This window comes from Oryza brachyantha, chromosome 5 (genome assembly GCF_000231095.2).
Source record: "Oryza brachyantha chromosome 5, ObraRS2, whole genome shotgun sequence".
Lineage (NCBI taxonomy): Eukaryota > Viridiplantae > Streptophyta > Magnoliopsida > Poales > Poaceae > Oryza > Oryza brachyantha.
In genome coordinates, this window is record NC_023167.2 from 8,973,733 (window position 1) to 8,996,294 (window position 22,562).

A 22,562-nucleotide genomic window follows, 5' to 3' on the forward strand; every position below is an offset into this window, starting at 1 on the left:
GAGGAAGAAAAGGGGAGGAAGAGACCGACATTTATTTCGTTATTAAAAAAATCTTGACGAAGAGACCATTAGAGTTTAGAAATGTGGAAAGAATTGTTTTTAAGATAGTTAGCGAATTAGGCCAATAAAGAGCGAGATCTTACGAGGATGTTGTCTACTAGAGATGGTCTTATGTTTCATCTCTAAGGTTCTAGGTGTTTATTTTCGTTATTATCTACTGTATTTTTTATTTGATGTCGTTAACATTTGGATATAAGTTTAACCATTTATCTTATTCAACAATTTACATAATTATTTTTGTTAGTGATTTATTTTATTAGCATAGACACTTTAAATATGACCTATAAATTTACGTATTTGTCAAAAAAAAATAAGAATTATACAAATGGTCAAATGGGAGCGAAAAGTTAACCTATCAAATAAAAAATGGAGGAACTAATAACTATCTAATGAAATTTGAAGTATTTAACGCTCAAAATCTTGGACAAGAACATATGATGTTTGGTGAGCTAAAGAAATTTTTTATTACATATACTTGCTGTCCCAAAATAAACGGACATAATATTGAATGAGACGTATCATAATACTATTATGAATTTGCACATAAGTACCTAAAACAAAACAAAAGAACAGTAACCAGTCCTTAATCTTATTTTGTGGGCCCTTGAAGCAACTCACTGTTGTTTGAGTTACTGCAAACATGCAGCTACGAGCTCTCTTAAATATTCTGTCCGTTTCCAAATAGTACAATTAAACTGTAAATATAGCTTTACTAGTCTCTCCATTTTATACCCTACATTCGTTATTTTCAAGTCATCTCGACCCTTCATCTTAGAGAAAATCTAAAAATATTATTGACAAACGTTTAAATCTAAAAAATGTCATCGACGAACACGAGTTCTAAAAAATATCATGTACAAACAAATTTATCTAAGAAATGTTATCGATGTTAGGGTTCCGTTCATTTCTACCGTTAAATACATTGTTTATACTAGAACACTTAACGGGAAAATATCGACGGAACCCTAATGACGATAATATTTTTTAAACAAGTTCGTTTGCACGATGTCATTTTGTAGAATTCACATTCATCGATGCTATTTCTTAGAATTAGGTGTTTATCAAGGGCATTTGTTGGATTTTCTCTTCATCTTATTAAAAAGATTTATATACTACCTCCGTCCCATAATAACGTTATTTTTCAATTCTATGCCTAATGCTTTAGCCATTCGTTTTATTTAAAAAAAATTATACAAAAACTTAAAAAAAATTAGTCACGCATAAAGTACTATTTATATTTTATCTTCTAATAACAATAAAAACATTAAACACAAAAAATTTCAAATAAGACGAATAGTCAAAACATTGTATCTAAAATATGAAAAATGACCTTTCGGGACGGATGTAGTAATTATTAATTATTTTATTATAATTAATATATAATTTTTAAATAAGGTGAACAGCGAAAAAGTAAAGTACTACCTCTGTTTTAATGTAAGATATTTGACTTTTTTGGTCGTGACGTTTGACCATTCGTCTTATTCAAAAATTTAGTACAAATATAAAAAATGTCAAGTCGTGTTTAAAGTTCTTTTGATAATAAAGTAAGTCACAAGCAAAATAAATAATATTTTCATATTTTTTTGAATAAGACAAATTGTCAAACATTGTAAATAAAAAAGTCAAGTATCTTACATTATGAAACGGAGAGAGTAGATCTAATTATCAAGTCAAATAAGAAACTTAATAGATTATTTCATTAAGACTAGTTGCTGGTAGATCCAACCGATATGAATAAGACTAGTTGCTGGTAGATCCAACCGATATGCCACTGACCCCACCTTGGCCAAAATCTAAAATGGTCCATAGAAACGAAAGGATAATTTGTGATTTGCTCTTGTTACCACAGATTGCTGAACAAATGGCTGCAACTTAAACTAAACACGATCGCCCACTGTGAAAGAACGCTCAGACCGATGTTGATTAGCTTGTTGTTTCATGTGAAGTTGAGCACGAGTCAAATGCTCCTTGATTAAGTGTTGCATTACCTTTCTATCCTAAAGCCATGTAGATAAAGCCATGTAGATAAGTCAGCTGATAGAGGCACCGCTGCATCTGTTAATCTAAAATACTGAGGTTTGTGTCCGTATAACACTTCAAATGAGGAAGCTTGTGGAGCTGAATGATATGAGGTATTATACCAAAATTCTGCTAAAGCCAACCAACGACTCCACTGAGATGGACAAACATACACAAAACAACGCAAAAATGTCTCCAAACACGGATTAACATGCTAGATTTGCCCATCGGTTTGTGGATGATAAGAAGAACTCATTCTCAATTGAGTACCTACCAGTCCGAATAATGATGTCCACAAGTTACTGGTAAAAATCCGATCACGATCAGATATTAAAGCCTATGGTAAACCATGTAGCCAATATATATGTTGCATATAAATTTCTGCAACCTCCAAAGACGTGAAAGGATGAGTCAAACTGATGAAATGAGCATATTTAGAGAATTTGTCCACCACCACTAATATGCAATTAGAAGCTTTAGATTTGGGCAAACCTTCAATAAAGTCCAGTGAGACCATTTGCCAAGCATGATCAGGTATTGGTAATGGTTGGAACAGTCCTAGATACTTAGTGTGTTTAGATTTAGCCCGCTGGCAAATATCACAAGCTTGCACAAAAGCTTCCACAGACTTCTGTAGTGCAGGCCAAGCAAAAAGTTGCTTAACCCGCTGATAAGTCACTCCCATACCAGAATGCCCCCCCCCCGGACAGCGGCAGTGTGTAAATTAGCCAATAATTTGTTCTGTAACACCACATTGTGGCCAATCCAAATTCTTTTATGGAAGTAAAGCACACCATTTTTGAGAGAAAATCCTGGAATAGCCTGAGCATTGAGACTAAGTTTCTAAAGTTTGGTCTGTGCATCATCATCCTTGTTATATCCCTCGATCACATCCTGTAGCCAATCTAGCACACACACTGATACTACAGTCGATTCAGAAACTGCTGGACAACGAGATAATGCATCTACAGCCCTGTTATCCAATCCTTTGCAATAAACAATCTTGTACCTGAGACCCAGCAATTTCGTCATTGCTTTCTGTTACCATGGAGATGATAATCGTTGCTCTGTTAAAAAGGATAGACTGTGATGATCAGTCCTGATAACAAATTCGTCATGTTGTAAATAGGGACGCCATTGTTCCACAACCAACATATTTTCCATATTTTCCTTCTCATAAGTAGATAAACCTTAGTGTCGCGGACCCAAAGCTCGAATAAGAAAAGCAATTGGATGATGATCTTGCATCAATACTGCACCAATCCCTTTGTCTGAAGAATCATTCTCCACCACAAACGTCTTCTGAAAATCTGGCAGAGCCAAAACAGGTGCTGAAATGAGAGCTTGTTTCAAATGTTGAAACGACTCTTCATGAACCTGATGCCACTGAAACACTTGCCCTTTTCGCAACAAATTAGTACGCACTTTACTAATAATGCCATAATGACGCACAAATTTGTGATAATATCCTGTTAACCCCAAAAAGCTTCTGAGTTTTTTAACTGAAGTTGGAGTGGGCCAGTTTTTGACAGACTGAACCTTGTCTTCTTCAGTAACCACTCCATCAGGGCAAATGATGTGACCCAGATAAGATAATCTCTATTGAGCAAAGAAACAATTACTGAATTTGACCTTCAATTGATGGTCCTGTAACAGTTGAAACACTAGTTTTAAATGATCCACATGGTCTTCCAAGGTCTTACTGTATATGAGTATATCATCCACAAATACCAATACACATCTGCGCAGTAAAGTAGCAAACGCACTGTTCATGACTCCCCGAAATGTAGCAGGTGCACTGGTGAGACCAAAAGGAATAACTCTGAATTCATAATGACCACTATGAGTCTTTAATGCAGTCTTGTGTTCATCTTGCACATGCATACGAATTTGATGATATCCAGACCGCAAGTCCAGTTTGGTGAACCAATGGGATCTTGCCAACTCATCCAACAATTCATCTATGTTTGGTAAACCAATGTTCTTAATTGTAATGGCATTTAAATGTCTGTAATCCACACAAAAGCGCCATGTACCATCTTTTTTCTTGACCAACAAAACCAGAGAAAAGAACGGACTGCTACTGGGTTGAATTATTCCCTTATCCAACATTTCTTTCACTTGTGATTCAATTTCATCCTTTTGGGCAGGAGTATATCTATAAGGTCCGATATTAACCGGTTGAGCTCCAGGTATGAGTAGTATGGTGTGATCATATTGTCTAGGTGGTGGTAAAACTTTTGGTTCTTGAAAGACTGCCTCAAATTCTTTCAGCACATCCTACACTTCTGAAGGTATTGTTTCATCTACAGTCGGTTGGGCTGACTCCCACAATTGAACCAAATGTGTCACAACAATATGAGTTTGCAATCGGTGTGTTTGATTAACAGTAACAGCCTTGCACTGTGTTAGTTCAGGAACTATACCTTGCAAGTTGATTGTTCCACCTAATTTCCAAAGAGCTAACTTCTTATGAGCCCAATCAATACTCATGGGACTGTGTTGAGATAACCAGTCCATGCCTAGAATCATGTCATATCCACCTAGAGAAATCACTCGAAGATTTGTGGTGAATACATGCCCCTGAGTGCTTCACTCACATTGCGGTATTGCAGACCGACACTCCATCATCTCACCATTTGCCACCTTTACCTTTGACTGGGTGAGATAAAGGCTCTACTCCAAGTATCTTTGTTGCAATTTTAGAGCTAAGGAAACCGATAGTGATGTCCGAGTCCACTAAAATCAAGATTTCCGGTCCTTGAATCTGTCCCAACAGCCTGATAGTTCCCTCAGTTTTAGATCCCTGAATAGCTTGAACTGAAAGTGCCAACACTTCAGACTCAAAATGTATGTTTTCTGTGAATGCATCTGGTTGTTCTTCTACTTCTTGCTCATATAACAGCAGAAAGAGATCTTGAACTGCATGTAATTGGACTGCACTTGCAAATTTATGGTTTGGTGACCATTTTTCAGCACACACATAACATAATCCCTGAGCACGACGATAAGCCTTTAGTGCTGCCATCTTGTCATCTTGACTAGCAAAACCAAAGAAGAGAACGGACTGCTACTGGGTTGAATTATTCCCTTATCCAACATTTCTTTCACTTGTGATTCAATTTCATCCTTTTGAGCAGGAGTATATCTATAAGGTCTGATATAACCGATTGAGCTCTAGGTATGAGTGGTATGGTGTGATCATACTGTGTAGGTGGTGGTAAAACTTTTGGTTCTTGAAAGACTACCTCAAATTATTTCATCACATCCTGTACTTCTGAAGGTATTGTTTCATCTACAGTCGGTTGGGCTGACTCCCACAATTGAACCAAATGTGTCACAACAATATGAGTTTGCAATTGGTGTAATTGATTAACAGTAACAGCCTTGCACTGTGTTAGTTCAGGAACTATACCTTCCAAGTTGATTGGCCCACCTAATTTCCAAAGAGCTAACTTCTTATGAGCCCAATCAATACTCATGAGACTGTGTTGAGATAACCAGTCCATGCCCAGAATCATGGCATATCCACCTAGAGAAATCACTCGAAGATTTGTGGTGAATACATGCCCCTGAGTGCTTCACTCAAATTGAGGTATTGCAGACTGACACTCCATCATCTCACCATTTGCCACCTTTACCTTTGACTAGGTGAGATAAAGGCTCAACTCCAGGTATCTTTGTTGCAATTTCAGAGCTAAGGAAACTGACAGTGCTGCCCGGAGTCCACTAAAATCAAGATTTCCAGTCCTTGAATCTGTCCCAACAGCTTGATAGTTCCCTCAGTTTCAGATCCCTGAATAGCTTGAACTGAAAGTGCCAACACTTCAGACTCAAAATGTATGTTTTCTGTGAGTTCATTTGGTTGTTCTTCTACTTCTTGCTCCTATAACAGCAGAAAGAGAACTTCACTTGCAAATTTATGGCTTTGTGACCATTTTTCAGCACACACATAACATAATCCCTGAGCACGACGATAAGCCTTTAGTGCTGCCATCTTGTCATTAGTGGTGTTGCCTATCTTACTCCCTTCTGTCCAAGGCACACCTCTCTCTTCACCCTGTGAATTTTCTGTTCCATTCATCGATTTACTTGGAGTTGTTGATGAAAATGGATATGTCCCTTTACTGCTCAGTCGTTGAAATCCATCGTTCTCTATTCTCCTTACTTCCTTATTGACTGATGTTTCTGTCAATTCTTCTTGCACTAAGGCCAAAGCAAAAGCAGTCTCCAAATCTCTAGGTCTGTGAAGCATGACTGCATTACGAATTTCCTTTCTCAAGCCATCTGTAAACTTGTGTGTTAGATAAAGCACATTTACAGCAGGGTCATACACTAACAGTTCAGTCATCAACTCATCAAACCTCCCAAAGTAATCTGAGACATATCCATTTGCTTTATTGTATCAATTTGTCGAATCAACAACTGATGTCGATATCGATGAAATTTCTGAATCACTGCTGCACAAAATGACTCCCACACTGGAAATTTTAGATGAGCTCGAGAAGATCGCAACCATGCTGCGGCTCTACCTTTGAAGTAAATGGTAGCCACACGAACCCATAGTCCTAGAAGAGTACTACAAACATCGAAATAATGCTTGCACTTCATGCAGCAATCCATGGGGTCAACACCATCAAAAACAGGGAAATCCAACTTTGGGACTCGGTGATTATAATGCCTCTCACCTGATTCACCAAACAGATCATTTTCTTTGAACTCACAGTTCCCATTTCGCCCATAATCAGAATGATTTGCTTCCCACGAACCCCTTCCTCCTATCGAATTGAGATTCTCCATGAACTCCTCCTCCCTGGAACGACGATTTGTAAACGATCTTCCACCCGAGACACCATTTCCTCTTGAATTGGAAACCATTCTTCTGGATGTAGACAACAATGGTGGCTTACGCTTGCCCTCCCGCAAATCCGGTCGGGTTGGATTTGTGGCCACCTCCTTGTTCACCGTCTCCTTCTCCAGATGCTCCACTTGTCGATGGATGTCGCTGATTTCCTCTCGTAGCTCCTGCACCGCTGCATCCACCTGAGGTCTCCAGTTGCTGATTCCAACATCCAGCTTCACTATGGCCACTTGGGTTTCTCCTTGCTTTGCATTCATCGTCATCAAGGAATCATGTATCTCGCTCAACACTTTACTGAAATCGTTGCCTTGCTTCTCCATGGCTTCTACTTGCGACTGCAATCTCGAAGTGCAGCGTGGCTTCTCCAGGATTGAGCGCTCTGATACCAAAATGTTACGTCTCGACCTCCTGAAACCCTAGAATAATCGTGAAGGATAGAACACAAGAAACGTAGTAGGAAGAACAGAACGAGAGAGACAGAATTTCCGAGCGAGAGATGTATCAGTGGTTTGGAAGGTTCAACGATGTTCGAACTCTCTCCCCATTCTCTGCTAACTTTATACAGCAATATGTCAATAGGTCTCCCTCCCAGTTCAATCATGGGGCAGCTATTTACCGGGCCCATGTTGACTTGTGGTATCTCACGTTCGGCTTGCGTGCTCTGGTCGATCTCCTGGGTTGCATCTCTTCTGTGTTCTCTTCTGTGTGCACGACAAATGGACGCGCTCGTGGTGCAGCGGCTCGGGGACCCCACGCTGGCCCCCGGCGGCGAGGCCTCCCCGTTCGCGCCGGTCTCCGGGGACCACCCCGCGCCGGGGCTCCCGTCGCCGAAGTCCGTGCGGGTGCGCGTGGCGGCCACCAGCCTCAACTTCGCCACCTACCTGCAGGTGCAGGGCAAATACCAGGAGCGGCCCGCGCTGCCCTTCGTGCCTGGCTCCGACTACGCCGGGGTCGTCGACGCCGTCGGCCCCGCCGTGCGGAGGTTTCGCCCCGGGGACCGCGTCTGCGCCGTCGCCTCCCTCGGCTCCTTCGCGGGTCTCCTCGTCACCGAGGAGAAGCAGCTGTGAGTTGTGAAACCCTCCTCGCTCTCTCCGTCTCTCGGGTGGTGATCTCTGCTCGATTGGGCGTAGCTTAGCTTACTCCAAGTGGATCGCTCTCTGGATTGCAGAGAGGGGGAGGAGTAGTTGACTAGCTGTTGTCGTACAAGGCCATTTCTACAGCAGCTTAAATTTGTTCAAGTTAATCTTTCTGCTAGTTTGGTAGATGCTATGCAAGGGGGAAAAACGATTTATTCTATGAAATGCCTACACGTGGGGCTGTGGGAGAGACTATGTGGTTCTTTTATAACAAAAATGAGATTCTTGTTGTCTGTTTATATAGATAGTTGAGCCTTAATCCCCATTTGTAAGGATAAGGCACATTCAAAAATCATTGGATCAGAATCATAATCAGAGATGCGCACATCTCAAATTCTTAGTATGTAGTCAGGGAATAGAAAAGGCAGCATATTTATTCTGGATTTCTGGTAGGTTTTATTGAATCAGTGCTATGTTGTTTTGAATCAGATTTTTGGTGCCTGATGGATGTGACTTGGTTGCTGCTGGAGCATTGCCTGTTGCATTTGGTACCTCGCATGTGGGCCTTGTACATAGAGCTCAACTAAAGGCTGGTCAGGTTGGCCCCCGTGTTCATCTGCTCGAGTATAAAATACTTATAAGATATCCATTTTGGCACTTGTACATTATTCATGTTACAGTTATGGGCAAGGATTTATTGATAGGGTAAGGGTCTTTGTTGTTGAAGGTAAATGTTTCCTAGTAATGATTTGGTTAACAGTACTGTGTGCGCTATTGAGTGATGCTTGTCTTATTGTGTGCGCTGTTGAAGGTAAATTATTTTTAGTCGTGATAAGCCATTACTTCTTATAATCAGCTGTAAGCGGAAAGATTTCTATTGAGTGATGCTTGCCTTAGCACTTGTAATGCAAAGGAACGTGATTATGGTATGTGCATTTAGCTTAGCAAATACCACTGCGATTTTTAATATTTGACAAAGTTAACTTCAAAATATTTGTTTGACCACTCTTCTTATTCAAATTTCTTTGTAAATATGCAAAATTATAATTCATGCTTAAAGTTCTTTCAATGATAAAACGATTCATGACAAAATAATTAGTAATTACATAGATTTTTTAAACAGACGAATGGTCAAATGTAGATTTAGAAGTTAATGGCGTAAAACATAATAAACCAGAGGGAGTATAAATGTTATAAGTATTCTGTCATGTGCTCCCATTACATTATTCATTGTTGGATATTGTTAATAGCGGTTGTAATCATAGGTGCTACTTGTTCTTGGTGCTGCTGGTGGTGTCGGGGCATCTGCTGTACAAATAGGAAAAGTTTGTGGTGCTGTTGTTATTGCTGTTGCTAGGTGAGTGACACAATTCTTGTGCAGTTGCTATTGCATTTCACCAATTTGTATTCTCTACCTAAATATCCTTTTTTTTTTCTGGGCTTCAGGGGAACTGAGAAATTGCAGTATCTCAAGTCTATTGGAGCTGACCATGTAATTGACTCAAGCAAGGAAAGTATTATAGAAAGTGCCAAATCATTTTTAAAGGCCAGAGGCCTCAAAGGTGTTGATGTCTTATATGATCCTGTTGGGGGCAAATTAACACAAGATAGTCTGAAAATTCTCAATTGGGGTGCACATATTCTGATCATTGGATTTGCCAGTGGAGATGTACCAGTTATTAGAGCAAACATCGCACTTGTTAAGGTAGACCATTTTCTTATTGAATTTTCTGCAATTTTGCCTTTTCGCACACTGTTCTGCTCCTTGTTTATATGCACTGTATTGCAGAATAAAAACAATTTAATCGTTGCTGGCTTTTATTTTCTTAAGAGGTAGTACTTCAAGTCCTTTCTCTCAACAGCATCATAGGGATCTGGATTCACTGCTCCTTGCCTTGCTTATGTGCACCAGATTCTTAGAGTAGAACAATTCTATCGTTGGGACAAGCTTTCACTTGCTTAAGGAGGTGGGACTGATGCCCTTTCTCAATAAGTGAGTCTGATAGGGATTCTGCTGAAGAATTAATTTGCCTGAATTCATTAGGATTAATAATCACTTGAAGTAAGAAAAACCAAACAGAGACAACAATAGTGTAAATTTTGCAACTGTCGAATCAGAGAAAAATATATATAATAGACCAATCTAAAGTTGAATTTTTAGAAGACTTAGATTTACATGACAGATTTCCAGCTAGAAAGTGAGATGGAAAGGTTGGGAAATTCAGAATATTTCAAGCACTGGATTCTGTGATAAGGATATTCTAAAATATCTTTCTACATTTTTTTTCTTATTAAAAATTAGTAACTAATTGCTGCATGCTGTTTCAGAATTGGACAGTTCATGGTTTGTACTGGGGAAGCTACTTAATTCATCAGCCACCTGTACTAATTGATTCCCTCAATGAACTCCTATCATGGCTTTCAAAAGGGTTGATAACAGTCCAAATTTCCCACACTTACAGGCTCCATGAGGTAAGCGACGACATTTAACCAAACCTCATAATGGTTGCAAATCCTATAACATTCATCACATATCACTCAAAATGTTGCATGTCCCAATCTGTCCTGAAGGCAACACATAGGTCTTGAGTGCAAAATGCTTCACAGAAATTCCATTAGAGACAGCTCTGTACCTGCAGGACACATATAAAACTCCCATGTTCTGAATGGGGTCTTTCATGTGTAGTGTGAGCTTTTGGTGAACTTGGATAGTCTGTCCTTAATGTTGCTTGGCACATTTTGCCTCATTTGGCTGCTATACTGGCTTTTGTGATTATGATCCAATAATCATCTTGGTATGCAAAAGTTGTTCTTCAGTGTGCTGATGCACTTATTAAGCAACCAATTGTCCGTGCCTGGGCATGTTAATGTGGACACACATCGTAATACTAAGCCAGTTGAGCATGGTATCTAAGAAAATGGTACTTCTGTGTGATTGCATTGGTTTAAGTGGATGGTAAGTTGGTTTGACCCGGAAGCTCTTGGTCTTTTTTGTCAATTTTCTGGGAATTGCATGCTGATTAACGTGCCCAGATCATACTGTAATGTCCGCCAGTCAGAATAAGGGCCAGCCATGTGGGGTTTCGCCATTTGTAACTGTTATTCATATCTTCAAGCTCGTAAACGGATTGTGGCGTATATTAAAATTTCTCTTATCTTATTATTTTGTTGCCTTGTGAATTTAAGTGAACTATGTGGTGTTAACATTTCTACAGGCCCATCTGGCTTTTGCAGCCCTGAGAGACAGGAAGGCCGTTGGTAAAGTGATGATTGTGATGGACTCGTCAGCAAAATCAAGGCTCTAATGCACTTCAGAATTCATAAGGGTTCTGTTCAAAATCAAGGCTCTAATGCTTCTAATGCACTACTTGCCATATGTATAAACTGACAACGACAGTATTATCCAAGGCAGGGGCAAGCCCTTCTGAATAATGTGCTTTACAAGTATTAGTTCTTGTCTGTAGACCAGTGAGTAAAGAAGTTGAAAATAAATTTGAGTGTTGTAGGTTAGGTGGTTCACTGTCGAGCTTCTTCACTGCAACATAGCCGAAACACCGTTGTGGTGTGTTGTGCAGGATGTTTGAGAAGACAGAAGAGGATATGTGTAAATAAAATTTTTATATACGTGTTCTTTGTGAAAAGGTCAAACGGTATATTTGTAAATAAAATTTAGTGAAAAGGGGGTGACTGTTTCAACTCATTTAGTGAAAAGGTTAAATGGTATATTTGTAAATAAAATTTTTATATACGTGTTCTTCGTGATTTAAAAGTCAATGTTAAAAATTAAACTATGATGAGAAAACTTTAAAATGTACTCTAAATTTAGATTTAAATTTTAAATTTTAGCTTATAAGGAGAAGAAAAAGATGGGCAGAAAGAGAAAAGGGTGACAAAAAACTCAGCAAGTTTGGCGACTCTACGCCTCAACCCGGTGTCAATACGACGACGCCTAGAACCGGTCGTTTGTGTGCCGTAACGCGGACCATTTTCATTCATGTGCATGCCTAATTCATTGATATCTATGTGTGTCAAAGCAACGCCAAAATTCGACGTGGTATCCGGTGGCAACAAACACGAGTCAGACCTTGCGATGTTTTGCTCATAATTCCCTAACCGTTTGCTCGATGTTTGTCTTTTTGGGCAGTTTGCGCGATGTTCTACAACTTTATATTGATTCTGTCGCCTTGATTTGTCTACTATGAACTATATTGTTCAAAAACATAGGCCTTACCAAGGTTTGCAAAACCGCGAAAACCGCGGCGGTTACCGCGGTAACCATGCTCTCCGTGGAGGCACGGTTTCGGTAAGCCGCGGTAACCGAGTTTAAATTTAACGAGAATTTAAAAAATTTGAGGAAATTTAATGAAAAAAATATATGTGGTATATGTTGATATATAGTGTAGTTTTGTCAAAGAAATTAATGAAAAAAATGTATTTCCAGTGTAATTAAAAATCATAAACGAGTATTTCAGGAAACAAAATTAAAAATTAGCCTATTGCAAGTAATATTTCATAGTAAGATGGTCAAGAATATTTTGTGTTGAGCCATTATTAATTTACACTAGACACTAGGGTACATAATGTTGAAATACAAATATACAACGATATATATATGAAAAATATGTATAGAGAAAAATTATACGTGCATGTTAGTACGTACATAATAGTTTTATTCGTAATAATAGGTAGTAGGTATAGTTGTGACACAACAATCAAAATGAAGTTGTTATTACTTGTTATTGGAGTGAATTATTTAGTAAATTTGATATGCCGGTGTATGTTTGTATATGTTGTAATATTAAGAATTTAGAAAATATCATGTAAAAATTTTCTTGTTTTCCCTATAACATGTCCTATTGTCATAAATATAGTCACAAATTTTTTTTTTATTTTTCATGTATTTTTTTAGATTTTTATAAGTTTTTTTTGCATTTGACATCACACCCGCGGTCTCCTCGCGGTAACCACGGTTTTCTCGCGATAACCACTGTTTCGGCTAAAAAACCACGCGGTAAGCTGCGATAACCGCTGTTCTCATATGTTGTTCCAGCAAGTAGGTACCGCGGTTTTCGTGGCTTACCGTAACCGCGGCAAACCGCGCGGTAAGCCGCGAAAACCACGCAAGTTTAAATTTAAATTTTTTGGATTCAAATTCATCTTGGTTTTTACGGTTACCGTGCGGGATCCGCGAAAGCGTGGTACCGCGGTTTTAGCGGCTTACGCGGTAAGGGAAACCGTGGGCCTGACCATACAACTGAAATAGTGCTGAAACAATTGTTTAATATGATGCATATTTCCATATAATCAGATATAATACACATAATAGTGACGAACCCTATTCCTACACTCTGCTTCAGCTCATCCACACTCTAATAAGTGGATTTACATAACTCAATTAATCAATGAATGGGTTTAAATACATCCTATTGAACAGGTTGCTCCAGGCTCAAAGGAACGAGCAACTGAAGACAACAACACACGTGACGCGACAGCCTACAAGAACCTAGAGAGATTTACACCATCGATGAACCATCCTACGATTCCCTACTCATCAACACTATGTGCTTTTCAGGAACAAGCCGAGCTTCTGTAGCAGGCAACGCTCACTGTCCTGGGATTTCTCCGAACTGACCATATACTCCACCATGGGAGAGATCCCCAGCTGCTCCATGACGCTGGGGTCGATGTGCTCGTACACCGGCCGCGCCGTCCTCTCCATCTCCTCCAGCTGCTCGCGCGCTCTCTTCCTCTCGAGCGCACGCCGCCGCAGCTGCTGCTTCTTCTCCTGCGCTCTGGCGATGAGCTCCTTCATCTCAGTGCCAGCAGATGCTGGTCTTTCCTTGGTCAGCTTCTTGTTAAGCTCAGTGGCCTCTTGCTGCTCCAATGGCGCCTTTGGCTCGACTCCGATATCTTGTTCGGTGGCTTCCTGCATCTCAATCTCAGTTGCCGGAGGTGCTTCACTCTCTGCCAGATTCAGCTTCATATCGTGTTCAGTGGCTTGCTGCTGCTCCGACGGCTTGGCTGCAGCTTCGGTGGGGTGGTCAGAGGTAACAGGGCTGCTGCTTGCACTGTCTTCATCATCGTCAGAAGAGTCGGAGCCACTCCCGGAAGAGGAGGATGATGAACCGCTGCAGGATGATGCTGGTCTCTCCTCGGCCAGCTTCTTATCAAGTTGAGTGACTTGCTGCTGCTCCAATGGCTTGGCTACAGCTTCAGTGTGAAGCTTAGGCCTGCTACTTGCACTGTCTTCCTCGTCGTCAGAAGAGTCGGAGCCACTGCCGGAAGAGGAGCACGATGAACAGCTGCAGGATGATGCAGACGAGCCACTTCCCGAAGATGAAGATGTTGATCCAGAAGATGCTGCCGGCTCGCTCTCGGTGATCAGCTTCTTGTCAAGTTGAGTGACTTGCTGCTGCTCCAATGGCTTGGCTACAGCTTCAGTGTGAAGCTTAGGGCTGCTACTTGCACTGTCTTCCTCGTTGTCAGAAGAGTCGGAGTCACTGCCGGAAGAGCAGCACGATGAACAGCTGCAGGATGATGCAGACGAGCCACCTCCCGAAGATGATCCAGAAGATGCTGCCGGCTCGCTCTCGGTGGTCAGCTTCGTGTTTTGTTCAGCGACTTCTTGCTGCTCCAATGGTTTTGGCTCAACTCCGGTATCTTGTTCAGCGACTTCCTGCATCTCAATCTCAGGGACTACCTGCTGTTCCACCTCCAATGGCTTCGCCTCAGCTTCATCTGAACTGCGCTCGCTGTCGTCATCGGACTCTCTGCCCGAAGATGAGGAAGAGACTCTGCAGGATGATCCAGAAGGGCTGCAGTTCGAGCGCGAAGGTTCAGGGAACTTGTCAACTGCAACAGGGGAGGCGCCGCGACTGAATCCATCCTCTTCTTGCTCGACGACTAGAGGAGAGATGCCGCTGCAGACGTCGATGATTTCCATGTCTGCGTCCTCATCGGCAATCTCACCGTCCTCGAGTTGGCAGAGGGTCGAGCGGCTAACGCAGTCCTGGATCTTGGTCGGTTCTTGATCCTCCGCGCGCGGCTGAATCTTGCTCTGTTGCGCGAACTCCTCGAGCAGGTTCAGCAACCGAAACAAGGTGGCGTCTTTGGCGGAGTTAAGGTTGATCTCCATCTTATCGCCGTTCGGGTCGACGGCGCAGCAGCATTCGGTCTGCATCAGCTCGACGATGTGCGGCGGCCATGGCAAATCCGCCGACAGCGAGGCGATGAGGCTGTAGAGGCGTTCCCTATCCGCCCTGGACATCTTCGGCTCGATCACCTCCATCTCCACTTCCACGCCCGGGCTGGTGACGATCGTCTTCCTCCTCTTGGTGGCGGAGGCATCCCCGTCCGCCTCGGCGGCGGTGGCGGCCTCCGGATTCAAGAACCGCCCGCTCTTCTTGCCGCGGGGAAGGAGACCGCAGGCACCGGATTTCGCCTCCGCCCCCGCCGCAGCGCCGCCGCGGACGTCCCTGCGGCCGGCCAGCAAGGCCTCCGCCTTCTTGACGAGGGCGCCCACCGCCCGGCGCTCCGACTGGACGCGCTCCCTCAGCCGGCGCCGGCCTGGCAGACCGGGATGCGCGGGCGCGGGAGGAGGCGGCACCCTCCCGACGGCCATGGCAATCGCCGAAGTTGTGGTGCGCGCGAGGGAAAACTAGGGCAGATGGACGGATGGAATCGACGGAATGGAAGCGAGCGAGCGAGCGGGGGCTGGAGATCGGAAGCGGAGGAATGAGACAGCGGTGATGGGAAGCGAAGGAGACGGTGGTTTTATAGTGTGGGAGTCGGAGCTATCGACTCGGAGTCGGAGTCGGAGTCGGAGTGCTCCGGTGAAATTGTGTAGGGCACCTGATTTTTGCTTTTTCTTTTTTTTTTACAAGGAGAGGGGAATCGGACACTAGGAGTGTTGTTCTTTGCTACTTTGTTTTTAAACGAAGATTGATCCTCTGTGCTTCGGAGCATGAACTATACTCCCCTCATGTTTTTTTATATGACATGGTTCACTTTTATGTTTACATGTGATTCTTCGTCTTATTAAAAATTATATAATTATTAATTATTTTGTTATAATTTGATTTATTATTATTATTAAGACCTTAGATATAGCCTGTAATTTTATATATTTGTATTTTTTTAATAAGACGGATAGTCAAACATAAACATAAAAGTTAACCACATTTCTATGATCGGTCTTAAAACACTCCCTCTAAGATGAACGCTATTGTCTAATATATTTTGGCTCTTTCACAATTACAGCCTATTATAAACCAAAATTTGGATTTTAAAGGTTAATTTTTAAACTTGATTTTGTTGTTTTTTAATCGTGGTTTGTTTTTCTTTCAAGTCACTTCGAGCACGTATAAAAAATTCACATGTAATTTTTTTTAGAAAAGATGAGATTTTATTTTATTTAATAAAAAATCGAAACAATGAGAGTCATTGTGTTTCAGCGTTCATATCTCCACCACCTAGTGTGGTGATGTAGCAGACGAAGTTAGAAGTTGACAATATGGACAAAGGCTGCCGCCTCCCCTCTTCCACTAGCTTAGCAAGCACCAGGATCAACCGATAAAGACAGCGTAACCTAGAAAGCTTTGAATCTTTGGATAAGTATAGAGCATTAAATATAGTTTAAAAACCAGTTATATAGTTTGTAAGGTATTTATGAGATAAACCTTTTAAGTCTAATTAGTCCAGAATTAACCATAAATGCTACAGTAACTTATATGTGCTAATGACGAATTGATTAGGCTTAAAAAATTCGTCTCATGGTTTCTTGACACCCTATGTAATTAGTTTTTAATTAGTCACCGAAATAATCTTTCAACATCTGATCAAACATCCAATATGATACCCAACCCAAAAATTTCCATAAACTAAATCAGCCCTAATGTGGCTTGTAGGAAGCAATAGTGAAGCCACCGGTCCCACCGTCTCCATCACAATTCACCCACATAGCCTTATCTTCGCACAGGCTAACAATTTTGTTCATATATGTTAAACTTTTTTCTGAAATTTGTATTCATGTTCTGATCATTTCTGGTAATAGAAATGGGAGGGGCTCTTGCCTCTGTATAAAAAAAAGTCGAATTATAAATAGTACTACTTCTGTGTCCGGTATTAATGTGCTGTTCGTGAGCGTGTGTTCTTGCTAGATCACATCACTATAGCTCAGCACAGCCTTATTCATTCGCATAGGAAAAATGAAAACAGAAAGGTGCGCCACCAGGAGCAAAGAAAGTACAGCAGCAAAACCGACAGGCATTATGTTATTCATTTGTCCACCTCTATGCAAATGTATCCAAGCATGCATAACCAATGTTCCATTGCCTACTCCCATTCTACTAAACTTTCTCAAATATTTGGTGACATAATCCATGAGACAGTCACTTTATTCTGCTCTTGTTAGGTTTTGTGGAAATCAATGGGTCAATAGTTTAAAGCAGTAGCTTCATGATGCAAATATTATAAGGGGAATAACCAAATAAGTTGTCTAACTCATTCAAGTGTGAATGTGTGATCTGTTGATCACATCATATGTGGAGCTAGCAATATAAAGAGATTATAGAATGTGCCTTCGATCCCAACAGCATGAGATTACCTGCAGGTAGTAGGCATGCTCCCAGACATCAATGCCCAACAAAGGAACCAAATTGGCCCCTTTTGTTACTAGAGGGTCCTGCAAAGCACAAGTCAGCTGTGCCTTAATATCAAATCCCCAAGTAGGGTGCTACAAAAACTGCATTCTTTCCTTGATAAAATAGGGTTCACAATTTCATATATCTAAGCACATTAACCAAGCTAAAACTAAACTGTAAGGATAGCAGACTCTTGCCATGTTCTTAGTAGAGCCATATTGAGAATTCATTAAACAATGGAAATTCATAAGTAATTCAAAAGGCTTACCGTATACTACAGAAAAATACATCTCATACTACTCGTGAAGCAAAAATGCAGTATCCTTGTTTTTAACTCTTAAAAACCAATTGTAGGAGACTACTGAACAAGGTATTGCTTCTGCAATACTCTCTGTTTCACATTATAAATCAGTTTGAATCTGTCCAAAGTCGAACCTCTGAAACAAACCCTTTGTTCCATATCCTTCACTGCTTCAACTGCTTTATTCACTTTCCCTTGTTCACACAGGGCTCTCACTAACACTGAGTCCAAAAATTAGAAACAAATGACATGAGTGTCAATACCAAGAAGTTGAATGAACTTTACTGAAGTACTACCTTTATAAGTTACTCGTATTGCGCTTGGAGGTGCCCCAATTTTTTGCATCTTCTCAAAAAAAATTTGGACAAAGTCATACTTCTTGGCTTTAAGCATGACCTTTCAAAAAGTAACTCCAGTGAGTATGGTAGCATGCCATATCAAAGTTGAGTAAGAAAGGGCATGTTTTTATTATGTTTGACAATCTGTGCATGCAAACACCACACTAGATGCTTGAGATTACAAACAACTGGACTGCAAAGAGGTGCTGTGCATATCTCTATGAACTAGTGGGTTAAGTCTGCCAACATATGACATGAACGAGAAGACAATAAACTTAAGATAATGGGAAATAAAGGCCAGAATTATGGATAAGACCAGAGCAATTAAGAGTTTATACACAAGAATTTGCATTCTGATTCAGATTATAACTGTGTTCTGTGCACTCTCTGAGAAGAGGAAACTTTGCATCACCTCCTTTTTGCAAGCTCCTCTGACAAGGAATGATGGAAGAAAATCTGGCATTACATTGCATGGAACAGTACAGTGGATGTACATATCAGTTCCACTTCCACAGCACAGCCACAGCAAAGCTTTAGCTATCTTTATGGAAATTATCATCAAATGGTACATTTGGAAACAAAGGGATGGTTTCAATTTATAACACAGATGAGCCTAACCCACTATTTCCCAAAAAAGAAAAGGAGAGATGACCAAAAGATTATAACAGTGCAGTTTTGATCTCCAAACATACATACAGGATGGATGTAAAATAAACAAAATCATAAGCTTCTCTAACCTAATTTCTATCAGGAGGAGACAGCTAAACTGGACTTATGAACCTCACAATCACATGCTTTGTGAATCAATTATATATTCCTTTAAGTATTCCCATTTATTTCTTACACATTTCCAAAGTACCCATCGAACACTAATCATCCAAACGACAAGATGAACAGTTAAAAGCTTACCTCCATCACTAACCCAAATGTTGCACCTATAGGTGTCAAACTATTCATTCTCATTTGTTGAAACACCCAAAATACCCCTTTCCACTGCTGTGATAGAACGCAGGCATTGCAGAATGCAGACCTATAAAAACAATGGTTAAAGTGAAGACATGCAAGGTTATGACAAGACTTCTTCCAAGAGAGAGCAAGAAAACAGAAAGGAAACAAAAGCATACCTTGCACCTAGAGTTGACACCAGTGCACGCAGCATGAAAGTAGTTGTATGATGCAGAAGGGCATGTAGACAGAAGCAATGAAAAATCTACAGCACCACAGGACACCAGTATAAAAAAACTTTACTTACACCAGCAACAGTTATCATTCGCCTCCATCTTTGTTGGGCAAAGATTGAGAACTTGAAACTAGACCTTTCTCTACAAATTTCAGGATATCTGAGGAAGTTCTTTCATCTTTAGACAGCTCCACAATTGCCGTATTTATTAAGCCTACCAATTTCAAATTATTACCATATGTATCTTTCCGGAGAACCTCTTTTAAAAGTTCACATCCCTTAGTGGAATGTCCATTTGATATCAAAAGATTTATAAGATATAAGAGGGAAAATGTATCTAACTCAAAACCTTTTGCCACCATCTCTTCAAAGTAGGCTACTGCAGTCTCTATCCGGCCACATTTGCACAACCCGCTTACGAAAGCAGTATATGCTATATTGTTTGGAGCACAACCTTTCTCCCTCATTTCGCACCACAATTTAATGGCTTCATCAGCCCTACCAGCACTGCAGAATCCACCTATCAGACTTGTATATGTAATTACTGTTGGTTGCTTTTCTTCATGAACCATTTTATCTAAGTAAGCAATTGCTTTCTCAATCCTACCAGCCTTGCAACAAACATCAATCATAAGGTTGTATGTAACAATTGAAGGAAACAGACCCTTCTCTAACATCTCTTCCATAATTTTTTGTGCTTCATCCAATTTACTTGATTTTCGAAACCCATTTATCAAGATATTATGTGCTACCACATCAGGAAGATAATGCTTACAAGAAATGTCACGGAAGAGGCCTAACGCGTTGTTCACCTCTCCAGTTTTACACATTCCATTCATGGCTGCTGAGTATGTGACAATGTCAGGAAGGAAACCAATTTGAAGCATTCCATCTAGAAATTGCAGCGCCTCTGTTATCCTGCCACTGAAGCAAAGCTGTTGCACCATCTCTGTGCAGTTCTTTATCCATGGTGAATGCCCGTTTGTCCGCATCTCCCTTAGTAGATCCAGAGCAGCCTTTGGATCTTTTTTCCTACAGATGCCATAGAACAATGAATTATACGTGAACTCTGAGGGTACCAAACCAAGATCCTTCATTTGGTTAAATATCACATATCCTTCATCTAATCGATCCACGTTGCACAACTCATGGATCAAATCATTAAACATCAGAATTTTTCCCTTAAAACCAAGACTAATCATATCTTTTGTGAGAGTTAAGGCCAAATCCAGCTTCTTAACCTTACATAGGCCACAGACAACAATGTTAAAGGAATCAGAATTTGGTTTAGCATCTTCAATGATATGCAAAATGTGTGCCCCAATAGCCACATCACTGTTACCCCCATGACCACTAGATAACATGGAGCACAGCAATTCATAAGCTGCTTCTACCTCATCCCGATAGACAAGCCCTTCTAAAACTACATTGTACAGTAGGACAACACTACCTGATTTCAAGAACTCTGCATTTTCTTTAATGAACGGACCAACGATGGCAAAATCCCCTTCTCTACAGATTGCCTCGATAACCTTCTTGAGTAAGCGGACATCAGGAGCAACTCCACTGCCCTTCAGTTTCTCAAACAACTCCATTGCTTTGGCGATATCTTTGTGCTGACAAAGGCCCTCAATTAAAACACTGTACATTGGCAAATCAACAACAAACCCATAACTGACCATCTTAGCAAACATGTCCATGGCCTTGTCAATCCGGCCTTGCTTGGTGAACCCATGAACCAGCACGCTCACTGTCTTCTCACTCAATCTCATCCCCAGTGCTTCCATCCTCCCCAGCAGCTCAAACGCACCGTCCACCTTACCCCACTTGCTGAACGCCACTGCCAGTGTCGTAAGCACATGCTCATCCACCCACCCCCGCTCGCTCATCCTCTGGAACACGTCGTCCGCGTCATCAGGACGACCCGCATTGCAGTAGCACCGGAGGAGTGAGGTGAGCGTGTACTTATCAACACTGTCTTGGCCGCATCTCGCCACCATTTCCTGGAGCCTTGCCTGAGCATCGTCCGCGCGGCCGGCCTTGGCGAGCGCGTCAAGAAGACAGTTGTAGGTGTACGGGTTGGGGGTGCAGCTGAAGGAGGACCTCGCGGCGTCGAAGACGCGGACGGCGGTGTCGGGGAGGCCGGCGGCGCCGAGGCAGCGGAGGAGGAACCCCAGCGCACCAGGAGTCATGGGGCAGCGCGCGGCGATCGCGTCGGCCGCGAGGCGATCGAGGTGGGCGTGCTGGTGGCGGGGGAGGAGCGAGGCCATGGCGTTGAGCGAGTAGCACGAGTGGCGGAAGCCCGGCCGCTCGGCGGCCCAGCGGAAGAAGTCGAGGGCGTGGCGCCAGGAGGGGAGCCGCAGGATGACGGACTCCGCGGCGGGGGCGGTGAGCGAGGCGGCGAGGCGGCAGAGCCGCGCCGCGTCGCGGGTGGCCCGCGGGCGGGAGAATTCGTCGAGCAGGTGGTGGGCGAGGTAGGAAGGGGACGTTGGCACGGGAGCAGGCGGAGCTGGAGAGGCGGTGGCAGAGAAGGGCCGCGTGGCGAAGAGAGGGCGTGACGCGGGGGAGCCGGCGAGGCGACGGAGCGACATGGCGGTCACGGAGCGCGGAGGCGGCGCTCGGCGGTGGAGTGGAGTGGAGTCAACAGTCGGGAGGTGGCCGCCGGGACGAGTAATCGGGAGGGAGATTCGTGAAAATGACACTACAAACATTTGTAAGGTGGTGTTTGGTTTCTTAGTCCCTAATATTTGGTTAGAGGTAATAACTTATTTAAATTTGGTTATTCATATTTTTATTTGGATGATCATTTAAACTAGTTTCATTCTTTATATCTTTTTTACTCCACTGCATCATCCATATATGATATCCTCTATATCTATTTGTAAGATAGAGAGAGATCATCCAAATATGAAGGTAATATGGATGACATCTAAAATTAGATGATAGGATGGTCATTCTGTTGAAGCTCAGTTTGTAGTCTCTATCCTCTATATTCAAGATAGAGGAAGTACTTCTCTGGAAGGGACTAATACACTAATACAATTTTAGTTCCTTTTAGTCCCTCATGTTTGGGTTTTAGGGACTAA

At 41.8% G+C, this 22,562-nt stretch overlaps 3 protein-coding genes across 6 annotated transcripts; 1 reads left to right on the forward strand and 2 right to left on the reverse strand.

The window, feature by feature from the left end:
• The first annotated feature begins 7,574 nt into the window (after positions 1 to 7,574).
• LOC102708896 (quinone oxidoreductase-like protein 2 homolog) lies at positions 7,575 to 11,733 on the forward strand. Its single transcript, XM_040524340.1, has 6 exons — positions 7,575 to 8,003; positions 8,506 to 8,614; positions 9,282 to 9,373; positions 9,463 to 9,721; positions 10,345 to 10,488; positions 11,232 to 11,733. The coding sequence occupies exons 1-6, from the start codon at positions 7,657 to 7,659 to the stop codon at positions 11,319 to 11,321; spliced, it is 1,041 nt and encodes a 346-aa protein (XP_040380274.1). The 5' UTR covers positions 7,575 to 7,656; the 3' UTR covers positions 11,322 to 11,733.
• A 1,660-nt stretch (positions 11,734 to 13,393) lies between these two features.
• Positions 13,394 to 15,637, reverse strand: LOC102718273 (transcription factor GTE8-like). Its single transcript, XM_040523937.1, has one exon. It carries the CDS (start codon positions 15,635 to 15,637, stop codon positions 13,574 to 13,576), a length of 2,064 nt encoding a protein of 687 aa, XP_040379871.1. The 3' UTR covers positions 13,394 to 13,573.
• A 1,463-nt stretch (positions 15,638 to 17,100) lies between these two features.
• LOC102718554 (putative pentatricopeptide repeat-containing protein At5g08310, mitochondrial) lies at positions 17,101 to 22,167 on the reverse strand. Of its 4 annotated transcripts, XR_005811933.1 has the most exons (6): positions 20,252 to 22,167; positions 19,421 to 19,506; positions 19,206 to 19,326; positions 18,255 to 18,354; positions 17,926 to 18,179; positions 17,102 to 17,698 (listed from the first exon to the last, which is right to left on the reverse strand). XR_005811933.1 is itself a non-coding variant. In XM_015837055.2 (1 exon), the coding sequence occupies exon 1, from the start codon at positions 22,065 to 22,067 to the stop codon at positions 19,563 to 19,565; it is 2,505 nt and encodes an 834-aa protein (XP_015692541.2). In that variant the 5' UTR covers positions 22,068 to 22,167; the 3' UTR covers positions 19,421 to 19,562. The 4 variants fall into 4 exon arrangements, 1 of the variants encoding a protein (XP_015692541.2); XR_005811934.1 differs by having other exon boundaries at positions 17,101 to 17,698; positions 18,093 to 18,179; positions 18,255 to 19,326; XR_005811932.1 differs by having other exon boundaries at positions 17,101 to 17,698; positions 18,255 to 19,326.
• Positions 22,168 to 22,562: the final 395 nt, after the last annotated feature.

What these genes read in the sequence shown, in the direction of transcription:
- LOC102718273 (XM_040523937.1), bottom strand. Translation starts at nt 15,637, where the DNA reads ATGGCCGTCGGGAGGGTGCCGCCTCCTCCCGCGCCCGCGCATCCCGGT.
- LOC102708896 (XM_040524340.1), top strand. Translation starts at nt 7,657, where the DNA reads ATGGACGCGCTCGTGGTGCAGCGGCTCGGGGACCCCACGCTGGCCCCC. An exon ending in CAAACATCGCACTTGTTAAG is followed by an intron (nt 9,722 to 10,344) that starts GTAGACCATTTT and finishes ATGCTGTTTCAG; the next exon opens with AATTGGACAGTTCATGGTTT. An exon ending in ACACTTACAGGCTCCATGAG is followed by an intron (nt 10,489 to 11,231) that starts GTAAGCGACGAC and finishes ACATTTCTACAG; the next exon opens with GCCCATCTGGCTTTTGCAGC.
- LOC102718554 (XM_015837055.2), bottom strand. Translation starts at nt 22,067, where the DNA reads ATGTCGCTCCGTCGCCTCGCCGGCTCCCCCGCGTCACGCCCTCTCTTC.